Here is a 24060-nt window from a genome sequence, read left to right as displayed (position 1 = left end):
CCAGCCTGACGGATCGAGGAAGCCTGACGTAGTCTAATCGGTCTACCTGATAGACTGCCGTCTGATTCAGTGGTTTGTTTTAGAGGTTAATTTTCTCTTGATTTTCCCCCCATTATTTTGGCTCTTGTGTGTATGGAAGAAGTGTGTATGCAGGAATGAATGTTGAACCTGTAAACTTAATGTGAAGTTTTTTTGAAGCACTTTGTGACTGTATGTTTTAAAAAGTGCTCTACAAATAAAAGTATTATCATTGATAGATTACATCTATGTTTGAATTCTATTTCTAGATTAATTCTTGCTTTCAGGCCATTAAACACCTCTGCTGAAAGAGTAAGAGCTAAACCAGTCCTGTGTCCATCTAAATATTACATTATAGAAATAATAATTACAGTATGACATTTATTCAGTGCACTCTCACATACACTCTCACGTACACATGTGCTGCTTTCAGCCTATATTGTGGCTTCAACCGTATTTTTCTAATATCATATTTTTATGTTTCTTATGTGAATCAGCTGCTCTGCTGCTGTCCATGGACATGCTGATATATCTGATTGGATAAGGAAATGATAATTTGGGTGAGGTGAATTGCTTCATAGTGCAGGAATGCATGAGAAAATAAACTAATAATAAACAGAAAAAAAAGGAAACTGAAAGCTGGAACGGTCAACTTGACAAAGTGCAAAGATAATCTGGCAAGTGGGAGGTGGACAACTGGTGTATGCACAAAGAAGGTGGTCCAGACACTGAACAAAGAGCAGAAAAACTGTCTGAATTAAGTACAAGTGGCAGAAATGAAAAACTATTGCAAAATATTGCCAAAAATAACTTGAACAATAAGAGACTAAACTTTAAAAAATGCCTTACAGGAGTGATATAAATGGTTTAAATTACATTTTATGCAAACATAATTAAGAAAGAAGTGCATGGTGGCACGGTGGTTAGCACTGTTGCCGCACAGCAAGAAGGTCCTGAGTTCAATTCCACCATCAGGTCTTTCTGTGTGGAGTTTGCATGTTCTCCCTGTGTTTGCGTGGGTTCTCTCCGGGTTCCGGCTTCCTCCCACCGTCCAAAGACATGCAGCTTGTGGGGATAGGTTAATTGGAAAATCCAAATTGTCACTAGGTGTGAATGTGCGAGTGAATGTGAGTGTGAATGGTTGTCTGTCCCTGTGTGTTGGCACTGTGACAGACTGGCGACCTGTCCAGGGTGTACCCCGCCTCTCGCCCTATGACAGCTGGGATAGGCTCCAGCGCCCCCCGCGACCCTGAAAAAGGAGAAGCGGAAGCGAATGGTTGGATGGATAATTAAGAAATGTTGTTAATGTTTTCCAAATATGGTCATTCGATATGTTCAGGGAAGACACGAGCATCCAAGCTTGTATTGCAATATCCACTACACTTTTGGTTGTTTGCTTTTACGGGTCCACAGTACATCATTTATCTACATCTCACCCTGTTCCTACCATCCTCACTTAGCACACCAACCCCCTACCCTACATCTTGCTTCACTTCACTACATCCATGAATGTTCTGTGGTCTTCCTCTTATTTTCTTGCCTGGCAGCTACATATTTACCACTCAGTCCAATATATGCACTCTTCCTTCTCTGCATGTCCAAGCACTAGCACTTTTTGGTTCTGGTAGAACTGAGTTAGAAAAAGGCAATTAGCTGCTTTTATTAAAGAAAAATCAGTGTTTGAAAATAGACCTCTTTTCCTTGACCAAAATGTTCTTTTTGTTTGTTTTTTTAAGCCACATACTAGAGTTTGTGGTGTGAGAGTCGAGTGCTTTGTACGCCCACTATCCACCCCCACCTCCTCCTTCTGACACTGATGTAGTTTGTAAATGCTTCTCCTCATTTATTTTAAATCAAAGCTGCTTCTGGATGTGATCCAGAAGGAATTATATGTCAGCTAAACTGGGAAAATAATTTATCTGCAATGAAATATTAGAGCCAGGACAAGTTAAGAAAAGGAAGAAAAACTGATCCATGTGTTGACCATAAGCAGATATGATCAAGGGCAAAAATAATCATTGCTAAATCTAGGACGTCAAGAATAGTTAGTCAGAATTTTGTGATGAAAACTTCTTAAAGTGCTCTTTCCCCACCTAGGATAGTAAAGGGCAAGACGTTGTTTGACTTTTTTTCCGTTGTACATTTACAAACTTGTTTTTGATCACTGTTGATTCCTAATGATCAAGTCTTGAAAGACTGAGCCTTGTATGATGGATATTATAAGCCTCAGCCACACGGGCCTAGAACCCCCTGCAACCTCCTGTTATACGGAAAAAAATGTATATTTCCTGACCAGTTGGCGAGTGGTTGCTAGCAGTCACGAGGTGGATGTAGCTCCAGAGGTAGAGCAGGCCATCTACTAATTGGAAGGTTGGTGGTTTGATCCCTTGCTGATCCAGTCTGCATGCACATAGTCTTGGGCAAGATACTTACCCCAAGTTGCTTTCTAATCCATTTAGTGTTAATGTTAGAGAGCACATACACAGAAAAAGCGCTTTTACGAATGAAGCAAGTTGTATAAAGCACTTTGAGTGCTCAGAGGAGAAAAGTGCTATGTAAGAACCAGTCCATTTACCAGATCACATGTAGTTGGCACCAAAGACGCTGATGTTTCTGCAAAAGTTGAGAAAAGAGCACAGCAGAAATGGAAAAGGTTCTCTTTCAAAGTAAAAACTGTACCTCACAACTGCAACCAACATTTTTCAAAATGCACAGTTTGCTCTATTTCCTGTTTATGTTGCACTTTGCACAGTAGAGTAGAATAGTTGGCGAGTGTTCGCTAACAACTTGATGTCTTCCATGCAAATGTGTGCAAATGACCAAAACAATGAAAGGAGGCTCTTGGTCCTGCACTGTATGCCTCTTTGTGACCTAGCGACACCAACAACCTCCATCGACCATCAATACTTTGTGTTGATCATACACCAGCCTCTAGATCTTTGTGACTGGGATCTGATCTGTCATCTGTTAGTCAAGTCACGTCAGTCTTATCTTATCAGTCAAACTGGGCAGTTTAACCTCACGGACAGTGTCCAGGAACCTTAAGAGCTTTTTCCTCTTTGCTTGTTAAGTGAAGATGTGTTGAATGTGTTTCTGCCCATGTGTCTCCTGCACTGGCTGAGGCCCTCAACTTTTAAACCTGATCCAGTGATTTGATTTCTTTTTCTGAATAGACAAGAACTCCCAAAACTTTTCAGTTGGCCTCTCCAGCTTTATTTGCACGATTCATGTGCAGTTTTTCTCTAAGCCACGTTTACAGGTTAAGGAATCCTCCCGCAGCGGTTGCTCGCATGTCCAGTGAGCTGCTGCAGGGCTATCGATCAAGAGAGATGAAGACTGAAGGTTGCATCCTGCCTGTCTGTGTGTTTATTTAGCCTACAGTAAGGAGGGGAGCGTGTCTACCGAATGCCAATTAAGCCAGTGATGGTCAGATCATTGTCACGCTGCGCTGATGACTGGCAGGTCTGACAAGCTGGCTGAGCCGTGCATGTGGTTCCTTTAATTAACTGCATGTGGGCGGACAGAGCGAATGTGCATGTCAATGGAGAGCAAGCTTCGTATATTTTTTGTAGAACAAAGGATAAGAAATTGGGGCAGCGTAAAGCTTCACTGCTCTCTGACAGAGTAAAGTGAACGCTCTTCTATAAGTTGGTCTCCTGAGGACAATTTTTTTGGTTTCTGCCAAGCATTTTGTTTGTAAGTGCAAAGCAGAATGGACAGCATTTAAGTGAGGGTAAGCTAATGCTTAGCTTTGCTCTCCCGTGACAAGTGCACGTCTCTATCACAGGCTCACTCATGTATTTGAACCAGTGAGTCCCATGGGCTGCAGCCAGATTTAGGCACCAAAAAGTCAGCATTAGCATTTCAGATGTCCTATCTGTTTTCATTAACTCAATCTTGCATGAGACTTCCCAAACTTCCCTGGAGCCCGAAGCTCTGTCAGACATTTGTGGACTCCAGGGGGAGGTTGCCATTTCAGAGTCTTGATGCATCACAGATTCAAACTCCTTATCCTCCATAATTAAAGCAAATGTGTTAAAGGCTGCAGCAATACAATCATTGAACTCTAGAGGGACCGAGGCTCAGGTCTGCATTACAGGTGGCTTCAAAGAAACGTAAGCACACACATTCACACATAAAGTATATCTAAGATCTTTTTCAATGCATCCCAAGGCCCCCTTTTAATAATTTAACTGAGAGACTTCCCTGCATCTACCTCAGCTGTCTGCTTATGAGCTGCATTTGCCATTACCTTTAATTACTCATCACATTTAATCCTAATGTTCAATCTGGTGCTGGTGAAATGACTTTTGAAGCAAATCAGAGCTCCTTCACTGACAGAAAGTGGTTATAATACACCCATAATACTCTCAGAGGATCAGACTTGAACAATTATGGTAGTTTTTGAATTTCCTATGAGGGAATATGGCAATATTCTCATCTTCTGCAATCTATTATATTAAATAGAAACCTCTTTTACTCTCTTAGAGTGACTTGTGTTGTGATTAAAGAAAGTTTTTACTGCATCTTTGCTTTTATTTGACTGAGTAACAATTGGTTCGAATAAGGCAACTTTAGTGAGCAGAACCACCTGCTGCAAAAATATATATATACAACAAACAGCATATATATATATATACATATATATATAAACAACAGCAACAATTAGGCTGTTTAGGTTAGCCTCAGGGTCGTTTAGCAACAATAGAGGTAATCTATCAGGCTCATGCTAAGAGGCCAGTTGTTTTCATTTCCATTTGAATGGCTACTAAAATGTACTCCTTTGCTCATTTATAGGTCATTTGCATTCTCATCAGTATTAAATGGGGATAACAAAGGATTTTATAGGACATGTTGTGTAGATGGGGGTGTAATTACAGGTACAGTAAAATCATCATTGGAGAAAGAAAGCAATGAAATTTGAGCGTATCCAAACCATAACCATAGTTTTACTGCATAAAATTAAGCAAACAGTGACAGAAAATAAAAGTGGGAAGGCAAAACTACAACTTAAGTGTAAACCTGGACTGAGACTCAAACATTCTGGGTAAAAAGTCTGACTTGAGCCTCTGCTTATACTCTGAGTGGATTACAAACAAGTAGAACAGGCCATCGTATCACTAACAGTCATGTCCACAACAAAGTCTGCTGCCTGGAATGCATGTTGGTGCACTGTAATGTTATTGGACAAATCTGCACAGTCACAGACGCCTAGCAGGCATATGGATATCCCCACGAGCCTCGTGCTCACCGTCTAATGACGAAATTGACATCACTTGAAAGTAAACTCAAAGCCAAATTCCACTGCCTTCCCTCCAGTTATTTAAAAGAGACTTTTGTTATTCTTTTAAACTGCAACACACTGATCAGCCACAATATTAAAAGCACCCACCCAAAGCTATGATTATTACAGATCTATTAGTTATTGCTTGTGCATAACCATAACCATTCAATGCTCGCACTTTAGGCATGCTTGACTCGCTGCAGCCTTGTGTGGAGGTGTCACAACAGGAAACAAAGCAATTCTGAATGTTTCTTCATGGCTTTCTGCAGAATGTTTCATCTTTCCCAATTAGAAAAGAAAACGATCTCCCTCAGCACGATCTGGGAATCCTTATGCTCCCGCAGAGACCAACTTTCTTACAGGCTCTTGCCTCCAGCTTGCTTGCTCCAGTAGACATGGCATCAGAAGGACAGGCAGTGAACATATCCTGCCTATAATATGACAGGGCAGCCAATCCTTTGGGTCCTTGAGTTGTGGGGCTTCCAGGCTGGCACATCCCATGATGTGGTGGTGTAGAGTGTAGAGGACCTACAGACTACAGAATCCTAGATTAAAACCACAAAGAAGAAGAAGAAGTGGCAAAAAACAAACAAACAAGGAGCACAGGCTGGTAAAATAACAGACAATGCACTAAAGATGGAGGCAGGACTGTATTAATACATCTATACTGTTAGATTGGAAGCAGCAGCTGAATGAAACACAAGTAAAAGTGATGAAGATATTCAGACAGAGAGAAGTTAAATCTCAAAGCAAGGAGACACTAAAACAGTGGTTCTTAACCTGGGTTTGATCGAACCCTTGGGGTTCAGTGAGTCGTTCTCAGGGGTTCGGCAGAGCCTCCGCCATGACATGCATGGCTCATTTTGTGCACCAGTAAAAAACATATCTATGTCTTGAATTTGAAAAAAAAAATCGCATTTTATTTTTCACTAAAAAGGGGTTCAGTGAATGCGCATATGAAACTGGTGGGGTTCGGTACCTCCAACAAGGTTAAGAACCACTGCACTAAAACAAAATGTAATTAAAAACAAATACGATGATTTGCAAATCTCATAAACACATTTGATTAATTTTTCTGAAAATACATTTTCAGAAAAATTGTACATATCAATTGTACAGTTTTCTGAAAAACAGAAGGTCATTTTGAACAGCTGCTAGACGTAAATGGGCTTTGGCGCAGAGAACACGGCAGTGTTTGTTAGCATCCAATATTGATTTTCAGCCTTGTCCCTTACACACAGAGATTTCTTCATATTCTCTCTGGATAACTGTGACAAAGTGGAGGAGCAGTTGTAATGCTCTCCATTTGTCCCATATGTGTTTACCTTTTCTTTGTACACATTATTCTGTTTCTATGTATTTGCTATGATTTGCTATTTGTCATGTAACATTGCTTCACTCACTATCCCGGGTTTGTTTGTGTAAGCGTTCTGTTGCCGGCAAATCAAACATTCGGCAAATTAAGCTAAATACTCAGTTACATGTTTCTTTATATTTTATTATGTTACAGATTAAGTCATTTGTTCATACTTTGTCTTTTCAGTCCTCATAAGGGTCAGGTGTGGGGAAACGCCCACCGGCATTTCCTTATTTTAAAGTCCTGATGATGTCATATAGGACATCAGCAGGTCAAACCAAGTGGAGGGGTTTCTTTTTCCATAGAAATGCTTCCTTTTGTTTGTGTTAAGGTTTAAAGGGATTTTTTGAATGTTTTTCCTTTTGTTAATACTGCCATTTAGTTGTGTAAATGTGCATGTTAGAAGTGTGTAGAGGTTTTGTGTTTTTGGATAATCTGTGTAGCGTTTTAGATCCCTCAGTTGAGTGAGTGGTACTGGCTGGGCAATTGGAGGGAAATTGATGGCCCTATTTAAAGCCAGTCTCTACCAGATGCAGGAGAGGGGAGAGGTGAACTGTGTCACCAGATCCATGTTTTGTTAATAGGGTTTATTTGGGGGGGGGGGGGGGGGGAGTTTTGTTAAGTTACATTAAATTAAGTTCACTGTAAATAAATTGCTCACCCTGGAACCCTGAAATGTCTGCATAGTCTGCTTCCCTACCACCTTCCTTGACGTTCGAGTCTGACTACTTCACAATGACATTCAAAGTCTTGATTCAACAATTTGTAGATGGAGTTTTGCTGATTTTGTAAACCTCTGCCCATCTCTACTTCTGAGAAACTCTGCCTCTCAAAGATGCTGTTTTTAGACTCCACTTCCCATTTAACCTAATTAGTTGCAAAATATTCCTCCAGATGTTTATTTTAGTATCACTTACATTACCAACCCTTTGCTTCCCCTGCTACAACATTTATGAGTTCTGATACCGCCATGAAATTCAAAACAAGCTAATATTTTAACGTATCAGTTTAAACATTTCATATGTTCTCTATGTTGTATTTTGTGAATAAAATAGGGGTTTATGATATTTGCAAACTGTTCCTGTTTTGGAACTAAAGCAGGACATGGAAAGAAACTAAACGTTCAAAGTGAAGCAGGAAGAAAGTAAAAGAGAAATACTGATCACACAGACAAGATGATTCAGGCGGGGAAACACTGAGGGAACTAAAAATACCACTTTGACCAAGACCTACAGTGCATGAAGAGAATTATCATGAAAAGGAATCAAGAATAAAAAAATCATAATGACAAACAAGAATCTGAACCACAAAACCCTGGGATCATGGATGCTCAGTCAAAACAGCCCTGGTGTTTAGGTGGGTGGTAGATCCATAGTTTGTAGTTGAATGTCAGCCACTACAGCTGGCAGTGTTTTTATAGTTGAGGTTCACTGGCTTATGACATTTCACAGCCGCCCTTATATGGCGTGACAACGACCGGAGCTTCCTTGTTGTTGGAGGAGGGCGCCTGCTGGAGCTATACATGGAAATGGCATGCAAGTGGGAACAGCCTTTAGGAAGAAATGGATATAGGAGGAGATTTAGCTTAAAATTGCCTAACTTAACTTAGCTTGCCTCCACCAGTGTGTGAATGGGTGGATGACTGGGTGTGTAAAGCACTTTGGGGTCCCTAGTAAAAGCGCTATACACATACAGACCATTTACCATTTAAAATTAATGACTGCGTGAATGGGCAGGCACTTAAAATGTAAAATGGAGGCCACTTAAAAAGTAGGACAACCAAGTTAAAGGAACTTGGGTAACCACGGGGGTTGTTGGGGCTTAAAAGGGGGCACAAATCAGTCTATGTGACTGGACTGGACTGGAGACCAGAGGTGAAACTGGGTCAAACATCGTGGGCTTTTGTGTATCTAGGGTTCGGATTAATTGATATAATAAGGCGTAAAAGGAGGTGGGGGTGATTGCGTGGGGTGTAGACATGCCCCAGCTTTTCTGAATGGCACTTGTCAAAAAGGACAGACTGTACCCCTCCTCCTCCTCCGGGCATCTGTTTCCACTTTAAAACCGCACATGCCTTTTGCAGAGCAGTTAGAGCCCCAGAGGAGCTCGGGAGTGCAGCAGGACCCGCATCACATCGCAGCGCAGCCTGTTTTACTCTGATACCTGCAGCCTGTGATGTATTTATTTATACACATTATTTTGTCTTCCCCTGACAGTGAGAGGGCGTATCCGCTTTGAGAAGGAGGCTGAGCGAGTACAGCGTGAGTGCAAGGAGTGGGAGGGCTGGTTGGAAACACGGGATGAAAACAGTGGAGAGCCACGCCGCCCACTAAACAAGCCGAAGCGCGTACCAACAATTTCGCAACCACCTCTTCTGCTGCTGCTGCTGCTGCTGGTGGTGCCCTGCTTAAATCTACAGAGGAGCGGTGGAGAGCAGACATCCGCCGTCATACATCAGGCAGACAGAGGAACTAACAAAAGGTAAGCGCCGTGTCTCTCTTCCTCTTATCTCTTAAAATGGTGATTTGGTGAGTGAAGCCTGGTCTAAGGGGTTCGAAACACGGAAGAAACAAGTTATCATGAGGGAGAGGATTGCTTTGTTTTGTCGTGCAAAGGTAGGAGCAGCATCCCCGTTGTTTGGCTTTGTCTGCTCACTTTTGCGTGCGCATTGTGCTCGGTGATTCGCGCAACACGGAATGCATGATAGTGACTTTATTTAGGTACTTATTTTAGGAAAATGAGTATTTTAGCAGTGTGCACTTTTGCAAAAGCACAAGAAGTTCCTGTACGAGCGGATTTACCTTCCTCTTTGTTTCTTTATCGCACTTCCTTTGTGTTGTTATCAGGATCCCTGCGCCTTCATCAAACTGCCCTTACCAGTATGCACTTCGGTAATTGGGTCTGCTCAGCTTTATCTGCCCGCTGTGTTTACTGAGACTGCGAGCATTCCCGTTTAAACGCTGATGTCCTCAAACACTGCCTGGATTTTATTCTGTAAATGGTTTTTAACAACCTACAATAAGTGAAGCGCCCCAGCTGTGCCACAGGCCATCCATGTTGTGCTTTACGCAGCGCTTGTGTGCCTTTTCAGCAAGAAGACACAGGGTCATTTCACGAAACTGTGCACTCCGATTACCACTAATCTAAATGTAAACTTTGATCTAACCCAGTCTTAATCTTCCCTATGACATTGTCATTTATTTATTTATTTTTTTAGCTGCCAGACTTCATGTAGCGTTTAGGATGTTTGTGCTCCTACCTAATTTTGGGCTTTAGCTTAATTATCTGGAACTATTATCACAGTTTTATTTCCCTGTTGCGCAAATAATTAAACGTTTACTGCTTTATAACCTGTCCTCCCCCCCTTTTTTTAAACAAAAAAAATAAAAAAATAATACAGGCAGTTCAGTGTAATCAGTGTGTCAGACACTTTCAGCAGGCGACAGTCTGTCAGCTTTTTCAAATGTAAGAATTTGGCTGCTAAATTTAATTATTTGAAAAATACCAAGAAGTTTGAACACCATATTAAGGCAGTGAAGGATCCATTTCAAAGGGCCACAGGGTTGACAGTGAACTGTAGCCTTTTATTATAAAGTTAAATTTAAAAAAAGATGTGAAAAGAATCTGCATTGTCTAATAACCAGCAGGGTGTGACTCATCTGGTTTCTAATTCATTGTTGAAATCTATGGGAAAACAGCCCCAGGCCTCTTGAGCCTGACTAACCACTTTCCTTTATGGGATTTACGTGTTATTTAATATGATATGATGATTATTTTGTAATTCTTGGTCACAAATTAGAGTAAAAAATCAGAAGAACAGAGGGCATGCTTAAGAAGAGGGTTACTTTGTCATTGACAGGTCAGTGAGCATAGCTACTGTTTCTTGTCCTGCACTCGTCAATCTGGTTTCAAATTGCTAGGATGAATGCAAAAAAGCTTTGAAAACATGACTCAACAAACCAGTGCTCCAGGTCTGTTTGCAGTGTTGCTTAGCCTACTGTTCTTACCACTATTAGCTTGTGACACATGTCAGTTGGTTGAGTTAGCACACTTTTAAATAAGTCAACTTGTTTGCAGGCTAGCATTAGATTTATCAGAGTGTTGAGTTGGCTCACTGCAAACAAGTTGCATATTAGTTACTATAATAGCAAGTTGCTAACCTAAGTTAGCCACTTGAACTAGCTTTATCTTAAAATATCAGATATTAGCACTTAAATGTTAGCTTTGTCAGTGGTTTGCTATACAGTGTATATATATTAGTTTTATTAGCTACTCTAAATAGGCCACGTGTTAGCTAATTTTAGGTTGTTGAGTTAATGCTAATGCTAATTTGATTAAATATTAATGAAATAACAGTAGTTTTGGTAGATTGTTGGGTTGGTTCACGTTTATTAGATAACAGCTAGCATTAACTGATTCAGTTAAGCACATTTTTACCTGGTAGTTTCTACGTAAATAGTTGGAGTGATTTAATTTTGTGTGCAAACGTTCTCTTAATTCAGGCTTATTAAACAGTTGGTGCAGCTAGGTCCAGGGCCTTTTGCCTGGTTATACCTGCCAAACTGGCAGGATTTAATGTTAATGACATTAATTGAAATTAATTAACAGTGTTTATCAAATGCTGTTTAAACAAACAGGGTTTGGCGTTGGTGACTCATCAGGACATGTTGCAGAAATAAGTGCAAGCAAGTAGGCATGGTACAGAAAAAACAGAATATCAGACTGAGTGCAGCAGGAGAAATGTTTAACTTTAAGAGTTCCTTCAGTGCAGTCATCCTGCTACAACCTTACACTTATATTATTAAAAGACAAAATATCTCCCCAAGTTACAGTTTTCATCCATTGGCTCAAACTAGCTTTATATTGCTGCAGTTTTGTTTCTTCTTTGCCAACACCATCTAATTAGAAGTTGTTCCTCCAAACAAAAGCTGCATGTATTCATAAGTTGCTTGTTTGCTGGGAAGAGTTGTGGTAACCCGTCAACCTGCCTAAAAAAGAAAGTTTGGCAGTGAGAGTCAAAACAAATCTGATTGTACTTGAAATGTGATGGATTTGACAAGCTTGGTCAAACAAACCAAACAAAAACAAACCAAAAAAATGTACATGTTCTCCTCTCACAGATTTGGGCTTGCAGTAATTTAGAAGCTGCTGAGGTATTTCACAGAGACATTGCGGTCTTTGTTTTAGGCAAAAAGAACAAAAGTCTGGAGCTGCAGTTTAGGTGTATCACTTAATTCAAGGAACCAGACGTGCAAACATTTTATAGTGCTTTGTATGTGAGAAATAAACACACGGAGTGAAAATCTCATAAATCTTTGGAAGTAATGCAGATGGAATGTTTTGGGGTTTTTTCCTCCGGATATGTGGTCATACTAGATGGTCAAAAGTATATGGACAGGTTTTACGTATACTAGTTTGGACTAGAGGGAAGCCTTAAAGATGACTTGCTTTGCTCATTTACAGCTGTGCATTTTCATCCTTGTTTCGAGTGAATTTTCACGCACACAGTTGAAATTAATCTATATTTGTCTTCCTCTTGTCGCAGCCCCCTTTTAAGCCAACTTTCTTTTTAGTAACAAATCACAGCGATTTTAACAGACTTTCAAGGGAACGATGTAACATCTCTGCCCTACATTTGCATGCAGTCCTTGTTAGAAGTCCAGGTTATGCAGAGTCGCAGACTTCAGCACCAGTGCGACTAAATCTCTGGGGGAGTATGTCGCCTTATATCACCAACACTTACCAATATTTACTTGGCTTCATTCAGCAGCTGCCTGCCTTCTGCGAGCAGTCAGAGGGAATGAAGGTAAACACTGCCTTTAAGTTTGCTGAGGCAAGGATCCTTAGAAACATGCACAGCTTTCAGACTGTCCTCTGGAGAGCCTAACTCGTCCTGGCATCTTATTCCAGCTGCTTGTCTCTTTCTCTGCTCTCGGGTAGACGTTTGATATTTAACATCATGAAATGTTGCACGTTCGTTCAGTGTCAGTTGAAACGGGGAGATTATTTTCAACCCTGCAGGTTAAGGTTTTTGTAACAGCTTGCCGGTGCTGGGTTTTTGACTTCAGAATTATTTACGGCATAGATTTACCAATGCTCACTGAAAGATTCCTCACAGGTTTTTTATTCATATTTGATAGAATAGCGCCACACAGTTGCTACACATCCATGATGTGATATTCCCATTCCACCACATCCCAAAGATGCTCTTTTGGATTGAAGTCACGAGTGACCGTGGAGGTCACTGGAGGTCAAGTGAGGGTCGTCATACAGTGAACTCATTATCATGTCATGATGCTCAGCTTGTGCGGAGTCCAGAGGGTGCCTAGAGAATATCTTCCATGATCAGACTGAACCACTCATCCAAGGAAGGATGGATCCACGTTTTCATGTCGTTTATATGAAATTCTGAACCTACCATCTGAATGTTGGAGCAGAAATCAAGACTCATCACACCAGGCAATGGTTATTTTAATTTTCTATTCTCCAACTTTGGTGAACTTGTGTGAACAGCAGCTTCAGATTCTTCTTAGCTGACAGGAGTGGTCTTCTGCTGCTGTAGCCCATCTGCTTCAAGGTTTGAGGTGCACTCAGAGATGCTCTTCTGCAGGCTGTGGTCATAATGAGGTGTTATTTGAGTTACCATTGCTTTCTGTTATGTTCAGAGCTCTAGCATGAGTAAGGTATTTTCATCCATTGAACTGTCACTCACTGGATATTTTCTCTTTTTCAAATCGGTCTCTGTAAACTCTAGAGATGGTTTTGTGTGAACGTCCCTGTACATCAGCAGAACCATGCAACATTCAAAGTCACATATATCAGTTTTCTTCCCCATTCTGCTGCTCAATTTGCTCTCCGACAGGTTATTTTGACCATGCATTGAATTGCTGCCACATGATTGGTTGATTAGACATTTGCATTAACAAACAGTTGAAGAGGTGTGCGTTCACAAAAATTCAACAAATTGCCTACGCATCAAACCACGAGCAAAGGCATGAGCATAACAACTGATCTTTGATCCTGTATAGCTCACAGCCCTGCCTTCTCGTGTAAATTTTAACACGCATAAATCACAAACTTACTTTGCATTTATTTTTCTGCACCTACACTGATTGGTGAGCCACAGTTGGAGTTTGCAAAGATCCATTTTGAGTTGGTTAAATATGTCAAGTAGGTCAAATTTGAGGCATTTGATATATCAACCTGATGCTAATGCAATATTAATAAACATCCTCCTTAACCAGATATTTCCCCCCTTGTTTCTGTTAGCTCTCTGGGGATCTTCAGTCCCTGTGCTCCCTCCATACATCATTTCTCTCTTTTTTTCTCTGTCCATTTTCCAAAAGCGCACTTCCGCTGTCTCCTCCATTAATTTCTCCTCTCCCAGGACGTTGGCAGGTCCGCTTCCACCTTTCCGTCTGCTTCATTTGCATCTTGGCTCCACACGGCTGCCCAAGTGTTTTCTGGGAGTCAGGTGGCTAATTGGTTCCCATCTGTTGGGAGAAGGCGGCCTTTACGGGATGGTGGGTAATTTGTGTCAGGAGTTTTACCATATTGATTGAGTTCTTTCCTTTTGTTTCCTTTATGCTGCCTGAGCTCTGTTTTCTGCTGCTCTGCCTTTCATAGAAGTGAAGACTGTTCTGCTGCAAGCTTTATTTTCACTTGTTTCTGAGGAGAAGTACATCAAGGCTTGTGCTTCAATGTTTGGCTGCTTCTGTGTGTTAATAGTTTCACAATCCTTATCTGCAGCATGAGTTTCTCTCTGTGTAAAGATAACTCTGAGAGGAGGAAGTGGTTGGATCTAGCATGGGCCCAGCAAACCAAAACAGGAAGTGGCAGGAAACACTGAAACGCTTGATGAGACACACGCGAGAGCCATGAAAAGGACATTTTGTTTACTTTGGAGCTACCTGAAGTCGGGGACATAATTTCACACAGCAGCCCAGGAGACTGCTGGCTCTCTTCCATACAGCACTTTACTGCAGCAGTTTAACATTCAGTATTAACAGAGATGACTGTGTTTAGCCTCAGGGGGCTGCAAAGAACCAGCATGGTGAGGGGTGAGGGCGGGGGGAGGGGTGGCGGTGTCTGGGCTGAGCCAGTGTGGGCGAGCGACAGACTGACTGCAGTGTTAAGTTGGAGCGTTGCAGATTCTGTGATAACTTACCAAAGGATGGGGTTCCTGGCAAGGACGAGATGCTCTCTGGTTGTGCCCCAAAGCTGTTGATTTGGTGGATGCATGACTATTGGCATATTCTCCCTTAGTGGTGCAAGGGATCAAAAATCTCACGGTTCGGATCGGATCACGGTTTTAAGTCACGGATCGGATCAATTTTCGGATCAGCAAAAAAAGAAAAAAGACAAAAATTTAACATTTACTTTTTTACTTATTGAAGTATTTTTGGCCTGTTTAAAAACATTCAACTCAAGACTCATTCCACACAATCATTTTAAAAAAAAAAGGTACAATATAGGGCTTTGTATCTACCACTCAATTCAATTCAATTTTATTTATAAAGCACCAAATCACAACTACAGTCGCCTCAAGGTGCTTTATATTGTAAGGTAGACCCTACAATAATACATGCCGCTCATTATATCGCACTCCGCTGTGATCCGATTGATCGGATTGGATTACGGATCAACCGTGATCCGTTGCACCACTATTCTCCCTCACTATCATTGCCTCTCGGCTGTATTAACTTTGCTAACTTTGCATTTGATATGTATTTTTAGTTTTCATTCAAAGGATTTATTGCAGACAAGTTGCAACATCTGGGCCACTTGATGCTGTGTTTGTAAGAATATCAAGCATGTCTGTCGTATTCTATCTTTTGGAGTGTTTTTATTGCAATTATGTAACCAGTAATATAGTTTGCTGTGTGGTGCAGTTAGTCTGCAAACTCCAAGCCCCCCCCCAAAAAAGCAGTCATTATGTAAGTGCAAAAAACTGTAGTTCCTTTAGTGGCCACTGGAGTCACTCCCAGTAGACTCCCATTTATACGAAAGTGGTTAAAGCTTAAAAAATAATGTGATTGATGCATTGATTTAGGGCAGCTGTAGCCAACCAGTGTGTTTGGCTGATGGCGTGTTTTTGTTGTAATATAATTTTCTGTGAGGTAGAGAACATCCAATAAGTTTGTGGTTCAGTTTTAGCGAGTATATTTCTAGTATTTTATTTATATCCTACTAATCCGCGTCTCTGTGTGTTACAACTATAAGTTGATAAATGCAGGTTGGCTGCGTTTGCTGATAACTTGGCGCTCCTCTTGTCCAAATATGGGCACATCTAGCTCCCAAAAACCCACATAGCAGCAGCCATGATGCAAACATTTAAGTACAACAAACAAAGTTTGCTGAGTAACTGGTTTCCTGTTCAGTATTCTGGAGTCATATGACTGCTAACCACATGATGTTGACTAACTTTAAGTTCCCAAACTATAATAAATATGACGTGTCTGGGAAGTACTGACAGGTGTCTCAATCTGGTAGATAAAAAAAGAGACCGCAAACTGAAAAATCCCACCAGCTACAGGTTGAGACGGCAGTCGGTTTGTATTCTTCTGATACATCAGTCGCATTCCTTCTCCACTTGTGAACATTTGTGCATCACATCCTGTATCTGTAAACCTGCTAAAGTGAAGTTTTATGACATTTTATTAAAATTACAAAGGCACATTGATAAAATCCATGTTTTGCCCCCTGAATGTGTTGTTGTATAAAGACCTTTGTCACACTGCACATTCTGCGTCTTCATGTTATTAATATAATGACTGAAAAAGCATTTGTATGTGTGTGTTATTATTAAAAAAACTGAACAAGATTAAGTGTTTTCAGGAGACATTTGCATAACAAGAAGAGGGAAATAAACCTCTGCCACAAATGAGCTTCATTTAATGTGCATCTGAGCACCAAACAAGCGTTTAGGGAGAACTTTAAGGTTATAGAAAGATTTTAAGCGCCCACTCATTAAATATTCCTTGATTAAATACCTTTTACTGTCTCTTTTTAATGGACCTAATTTGCAACTAAATAAACATTTGTGTCAGGTAATTTTCTTTTAGTCTCTTAGCTGATTGCTTTGAACGCATTTGGCACTTTTTTTTTATGATTTTGTTTTTATTCTCTGACAGAAAAATTAAAACATTTCCTCCGTCATTTCTTATTTTCAGATTTCAGCAGTACTTTATGATCTACATTACCTTCATATAATGCTTAAGTATTATATTACTGTATGTTTTCATCTGCTGCCGTTACCTCTGACTGTTCAGGACGAGCTCTCAATCATCTGTGTGTTTCTACTCATAAAGCTCATCACACCATCCCCTCTGAGAGAGCCGCCAGTGATGAATCAATTTCAAGCTCTTTTTGAGAGCTCCCCGACACTCGGTGGGGTGCCAGTGTTGACCTTGTGTAATGAGGGAAGGTTTCCATATCTGCAAGTTATATAAAAAAAAAGTGAATAGCATGAGGAGATGGTGAATGGTGCACTGCTTGGGTAAATTTAATTTGCCATAAAAGAAAAAGGAAAGAGGAGAGAAATGATGAGCTGGCGTGTGGCAGTTGAGGGAAGACGAGAGAAGTAAGTGACATTGTTAGAGCACCACAAATTGAGACGCTTTCAGAGAATTGCACACATCAGTATGTTTTAATGCCGTTATCGTTTTTACTTTCCTGATATCAAGGATTTGATTGCGTGCACCAGGCTTGTGAGCTGATACCGCCGTGTTTCTCCTTCCCGCGGCCTGACAGTCGATTTGTTTAGCTGCTGTAATCTAAAATGACTTGCATGCATGCATAGAGAGTCGTACATCCATCCTTAATGACACCATTTAATGCTTTTTTTTTTTTTCCCTTTGGAGGAGTGCTGTGTACCTGTGGCCACGGATTCCTGAAAAGGATCCAATTTGATTCAATCACACTCTGTCCTGGTGTTCCTGTTGTTTGGTGGGTGTCTCCGCCAATGATGGATTCAGTTATTTCCATTCGCGGGATGCATTGTAAACGGTGACGAATGGTGCAGGCTAATGCATCATGTGTTGTCAAGGAGAATCATTTACCTTGCCTTCACAATCCATTAAGCCGATGAGAAGAAGAAAAGTTGGATGTGCAGCTGTGGTTTCTCTCTGACACTGACAGAAGATGGACTGAACGGGATCTGTGGATTCTGCAGTTTATATGTAATGCACGTGCCATTGTGAACATTAAGTTGAGTGTATGAAATGCACTTTGATGGCTGACGGTTCTTTACATTTAGTCTTTGCTGAAAATTGGCTCCAAAACAAATGTTGTGCTGATGCTACTTCAACATCTGATCAGCTCGAATGTTGTGTGGACTTCCGTCTTGGACTCTAGCAAGGAAAAATATGTACAAAGTATCTGATATCAAAATCTCACTTGTTGAGATTTGAGCCTGTACAAACCTGAGCTGGAGACCATAACGTATGCTATTGTTCCTGTTGGTAAGGTGAAGAGTGTGACAGGTACAGTACTGGGCAAAAATCTTAACCTGGACTTTGTCTGCTTTTTCACATATTGTAAGTCCAGGCCTTGTACTTGACCTTTTTCTGATGATTCTTTTTAAACCAACATTGAATTCTTTGAGCAAAGGGTTTACTAGATATCATACTGCTGTATTATCCATCCATCCAGAAGCTTTAAAAAAATCAATACATTTTTTATACAACAGAAAAAAATGAACATTGTGATTATTCTTTTGTAATGGAAATGAAAGTGAAAGAAGAGCCCGTTCTCACTCCCGTGGCGTAGCATAGCGACATTTTGTCACGTCCCGTGGCGTTCCCGAGGAATGCAAAAGGTGACCTTCCGCGTTGTTATGGTCCGCACCGGGTTATGGCTGAATTCCAGTGGAATGACGGTCCCGCGGTAATAGACGTTCCAGCCGTAACCTTATCCCTAACCATAACCTTATTCCTAACATTAACGAGACGCTAAATGATGTAAAATAGTGTTTTCCAAAGCGATTTGAAGAAAATGAACGAACATGTGTAGATTGAGTCCAAATGGTTCTCATGTGTTCTCCTTTTTCCGATGTCGTCATTTAGGAACGTGGTGGGTACCCGAAAACGTAATATGTTGACGATTTGTCACCTAGCGTAAAATGTTACGCTTTGGGAGTGAGAACGTGTTGGAAAGAAAGACGGTGAGAGGTACAGCATTCAAATGCAGCTCACTGTCACTAAGAATGAATTGTGGAGTTGTTGACTCAAGTGTTAAATGGATAACAATATATCCATTAAGACAAGTGCAGGGTGCCCTTAATTAAACAAGTCATCATCAGCTTTCTCTATTGTGTTAGCCAAGGAGAGCCACTTTGTTTAGATAATTATTAGAGAAGAGATAATTTGGCACTTGTGTTTGTGTAATGGTGGTCCGTTGACCCACACGGCTTGATCAGGCAAGCGCTGGACGACTAAACTGTGTCGGCTGAGTTAAGGATTGGGCTGACTTTTTCTACGGAGCTGCCATGTTGTGACCACAGAAAGTGATTTTTATAGTGCTTGTTCACTATTTGAATACCCCCCTTGTAGTTCCTGGGGCAGGTCCACCTACTCAGCCATGCTTTTTTAATAAGTTGGTCTCCCACGGTGATTTAGCCACAGTGTCAGGCAGTAACTGAGTAAAATATTCATATCTGCTGCCCTTTCTCTGTTTACCCAGGTAGCGAGCTAGTGAGCGTTTGAGATGCTTATTTGAGGAATTATGCAGCGAATGCTTCATTTATATATAATGTGAGTGGCGGTGCATGTCACAAACTTTGGTAGTCGCGGTTGCTAATCAGCTGAGAAACAGTCAAGCTGGGCTTCTTCTCACTGATTTGACAAAGGGCTCAGGCCCAAATGACCTATTACCTACTGATTATTTGGTTATAATGCAATCAACATTCATGTTGCAGATTAGCAGAGATATCTCACCCATGCCTTAACAGGCCTGAGCTGCAGAAAAACCCAAACCATGTCAAAATCTTCAGGTTTAAATGTTTTAGGTGATTATTGTAAATGCATTTAAATTAGACACTATTAGGGATGCTTCCAAAAAGGATTCTTTGCATAATAATCAGACATCCAAGGGCTGATTCAAAATATGGTCTGTAATTCTGAACACGAGCTTCAGTTATTTTTAGGTCAATAGTGTCGCTTTAGTGAAAACCATATAAAAGCAACTTCATATTCCAAAATGACGTCTATAGTAATATGACTCCTCAGTCTTGTAGTTTGATCAACTCAGCAAATATTTGCTAGTTTTCCTCAGTTTCTCAGTCAAATGATAGCGATGGAGGCAGTTTCAGGCTTCACAGCGAAACTTTGCCTGCTAACGGTGACATCACCATGTGTGATGTCACTACATCCATCTTTTATGTACAGCTGGGGCCTCAAACTCTGGTCCTCCCTCTTAGATTTACTTGAGTACAGTTAGGGGTTGCCACAAAGGCATGCAGTCAGGTTTTATAGTCTTACTAATGACCTATTAATTTTATTCAGGTGTGTTGCAACAAGCACACATGGAAATGTTTAGGGCACAGCCCTCGAGGACTGGAGTTTGAGACCTCTGATGTACAGTATGTGGTCTCACACAAGATTAAAAGGCAGTACACATAATATTAGACTATCTGCACTTCTTTTTATATTATAGAATACAATTAGAATAGAATTCAACTTTGTCATTGCACATGTCACAGGTACAGGGCAACGAAATGCAGTTTGCATCCATCCAGAAGTGCTTTAGCCAAGATATTATTGAGGTACATACCAGCCCATGAGTTTTGTGTACCGCTGTTGAATTTCATTCAAACTAGATGTCATCCATTTCAAAGTAACAGCAGCAAAAGATGCAGAACTTATTCTTTTTTTGGTAGTTGTTTTCTCCTTTTTGCTCTTTTGCATTTAAATGCGAAGTATCTACATGTTCTTTGCAGAGCAGTCATTGTAGTGCTAAAAAAAGGACGAAGGGCTAAAAGCAAGATACCATCGCAAGGGTTGAACTGATGTCAATAAGGTGTTAATAAATGCATAATTAAGTTTTTAGGTGTGCAAAGCTCACTTTGCGGTGGTAATTGTTAATGGGCTGAATTGAGGAGCTTTAATAAAACAAGGGTGTGTTGTGCGATTTGTGAAATGATCCAGATATGATTGATGAGCTGGACTGTAAATGGTCGATTTACGGTGAAAGACGTATGTCCTGAATGCTGGGATTTGCATGATGAGATGGCGTCGGCTGGCGTCGGGGTTGGGATTTTCAATGTCTGAGGCAGACGTTGGAGGATTGATGGATGTTTTGTATTGGAGACGTACGAGGCTGTGAAGCATTGTTGAGCTGTGAAAAATCTGGAGCGCACAACTCTCCACTGTGCAGCGAGTGATGTATCGAGAGCTGGCAAGACGCCCCTGGGAGTCGTTCGTCGGGCAGTTCAGGCGACGTGACTCTACGCCTCACCTTTTGACCTTTTAATGAACTGCAACCAAAGGACTCGCGAGTTTGTGCCCTGCTCGGCTCAGGTGTGACCGCTGCTTGTCATGTGACCTGTTTTTCATTTTTATTTAAAGCCTGACAGATTTCAACCATCCGTTCTCCGGTTGGGCTGAAGCCTCGGCTTGCTCGTCACGCAGCCGTGTGCTGAGCATCAGCTAGACACCTGACCCACTTTTCTTTTATTCCAACATCTGGGGCCGTCTGCCTCGATTTGACGCCTCGCGCATGCCTTCGTTATTCATTACGGGGATGTAACACAATCTGTGACAGCTGCTCTTCATGAAGGCATCATGAGAGAAGAAATATAAACAGCAGCAGCATATGGTGCCTTAAATGATGTTACAGATGCTCTAAAAAGATAAACCCTGTTTGTTTATTACTTATTTTTTCTCTTTATCTTTATCTCTTTGCACACACATCTTATTTGACCGGGGGACTGAATTAGAAAGCCATAACAGAAGCTAAAAATTAGGCTTCTGCAGTTGTTCTGTGTATTTTTTTTTTTTTTCTTTTCATATTCTGTGCCAGGTTCTGGCAAACTGAGGCCCGGGAGGTGAGTTGTTAATGTTGTTGTTATCCCGGGAAATGTGCTTTATTTTTTTCAGGGTGACCTCTCCTTTTGAACCTTTTGGAGCTTTTTGGGGGACGTTCTGTGGAAATGGCTGCATGCTGTTTTGTGTCTGTAGGGTAGAGGAGTCACAACGCACTCCTGCCGTGATTGAGTTTTTATTTTATTTTATTTTTTTTGTACGTAGGACAAAACCCCAAAAGGCATGCAGCTTGATGGTGCAAAGGGAGGAGGAAGAGAAGATCAGTGATAACGGAAAGTTTAGAAGAAGGGCACATAAAAGGTAGATGAGCAGCAGAGGCGTGCATTTGATTTTTAATTATGCTTGAGGCGTAGCTCCAAGTCCATCAGCCCAACTCTTTGGTCCTGGGTTACATAGCTTTGAACCATTCCTTATTACTAGGATACCTGTTTTTTTGGAAGTTACTTCAAAGTTAATGCTATGGTGACGAGCCTGCAGAGAAATAACCTGCTGTGTCTGTGAAGCTGAGAAAATATTCATACTAAACCTACAAAATATTTGACTTTAATAACCAGATTTTAATTTAGTAAAATAAAAGTGTCTCGAGAGCTGTCACGATCAGCAGGATGGTCCGTAACAAAGGATAAGACTGATGCTGATAAACTGTGACTTCATGTGACAGCTCACCTGTCTAGTGTGAAGGAAAGTAACCTTCACAGTCTTGTTTAATGTTAGCTCCTGAGTGATTTTGCCCTCGATGTCCTCGTTCATCAGAATGCATAAATGCACGGATCTTTCTAACTTTAGAAACTCTTGTATCCTGCTGCTCTCTAAAAGCTGTAATGTTGATTTGTAGGCATGTTGTCAAGCCTGTATGCTAAATGTTTCGCTCTCTTTGCAGCAAGCTTATCAATGTAAGGCTTAAGAAATGTTAATAGACAAAATGCTATAGGCACAGTTTAAAAGTGATTTTTGGCATTAATTCAGATTATTTCATAAGAAAGGTAAAATTGGGCATAATGAATACAGAGGCAACTGATGTAAGACAAAGTAGGAGACACTGTCCCTATTCCTGGAGACCTTGTGCATCGAAATCTTGCAAAACAAAAAAGTGCATATGCAAAATTACCATTGGATTTATTAAATGTGCACACTGGCCTAGGGGTGGGCAATATATCGTATCTACTAGATGTTTTTGGGACTGCATGTAATTCATTCAGGGTTTTTTTGGGGGTTTTTTAATCCCACATGTTGCGAAGGCATCACTAACTCCCCCCGCCTAATCGGAAAATGTTCTGCCTGCCACACTGCGCTGAGCATGCGTGTTTACCAGATAGGGGGGGAAAGAATGGCGACAACAGCGCTTTCAGATGAGCGAGGGAATGAGACTAACTGAAGAGTAGTCAGATGAGCTCAATGATCTGGCAGTGGTTTGGATTTCACAAGAAGAATGTTGAACAAAATGTAATTATCTTCAAGAAATGCCATAAAACTATTTTTGTTAAAGGTAGGAGTACTATAAATTTATTCTACCACCTGAAAAGTCATCCACTGCAAAATGAAGAATGCTTTAAACTCCGCATATCATCATCTCCCCACACACCAAAGAAAATGTTAAACGTTTTTATTTTGAATTATTCTATTTTGTCTCTTAAATTCATACTTGGTGTACTTTTTTGTCACTTTAAACATTTTTTTTGTTAAATGTGTAGTGTTGACCACACAAAGAGACGCACTGTGACAATATTGTAATTTGAGAAAAACCTCTGTGCGGCTGATGGTTAAAAAATAGTTAAAATAAAACATTTTGATTATTTTTTTTATTCAAAGTAGGAAAAAATATTGAATTTTGGATTTGAATGAGGAAGCCAGTGCAGTTTTGGGCATTATATGGTTGAGAATAACATTTATGGAGGTTATTTGAACATATCATGATATATATCGTGTATTGTGGAGAAAAAAAATACACTGGCCTATTTTGCTCTTTAACCAACAGATTTCTATAATCTGCAAACACTTTTCATACCATTTATACACTGACACAACCCCACAAGCAGAGAAAGTGGTGACAGTGTTGTAAGAAAGTAGTTTGGACATCAAAGTGATTTTAAAAAAAGACTAATAGACAACAGCAGGTATTTTACTGCCCGTGAAAACAGGAGAAAAAAATCGACAAGTCAACTAATCTACAAGAAATGGCTAAAATTGAGCTCAGCTACTGGATGAAAGATTGACTGTACAAATATTGTGTATTTTTCTGAACCTTTTGAAACCATCAGTCACATTCTTTAATAATCAGATCATGTTGCTAAAATGTGTTGCACTTCCTGCTGTAGTTGGCATTGCAAACACACTGTCCTAGATCAGTTTGCAGAGTGTGG

General features: G+C 40.6%; 2 protein-coding genes across 2 annotated transcripts in view; one reads left to right on the top strand and one right to left on the bottom strand.

Annotated features, from left to right (window-relative positions):
- The window catches only part of LOC148101495 (uncharacterized), a 38132-nt gene extending 23232 nt beyond the window's left edge, over positions 1-14900 (bottom strand). The window contains exon 1 of the mRNA XM_087845516.1: positions 14827-14900. Coding sequence (XP_087701642.1) covers positions 14827-14900 — 74 coding nt within the window. The remainder of the gene's footprint in view (positions 1-14826) is intronic.
- rnf152 (ring finger protein 152) overlaps positions 8771-24060 on the top strand; it is a 62256-nt gene continuing 46966 nt past the window's right edge. The window contains exon 1 of the mRNA XM_006799196.3: positions 8771-9140. The gene's annotated coding sequence lies outside the window, so the exon portion shown is untranslated. The remainder of the gene's footprint in view (positions 9141-24060) is intronic.

Source organism: Neolamprologus brichardi, chromosome 9 (genome assembly GCF_056152115.1).
Source record: "Neolamprologus brichardi isolate AB-2024 chromosome 9, ASM5615211v1, whole genome shotgun sequence".
Lineage (NCBI taxonomy): Eukaryota > Metazoa > Chordata > Actinopteri > Cichliformes > Cichlidae > Neolamprologus > Neolamprologus brichardi.
Note: the sequence above shows the minus strand (reverse complement) of the source record. Positions and strands in the feature narration are given on the sequence as shown.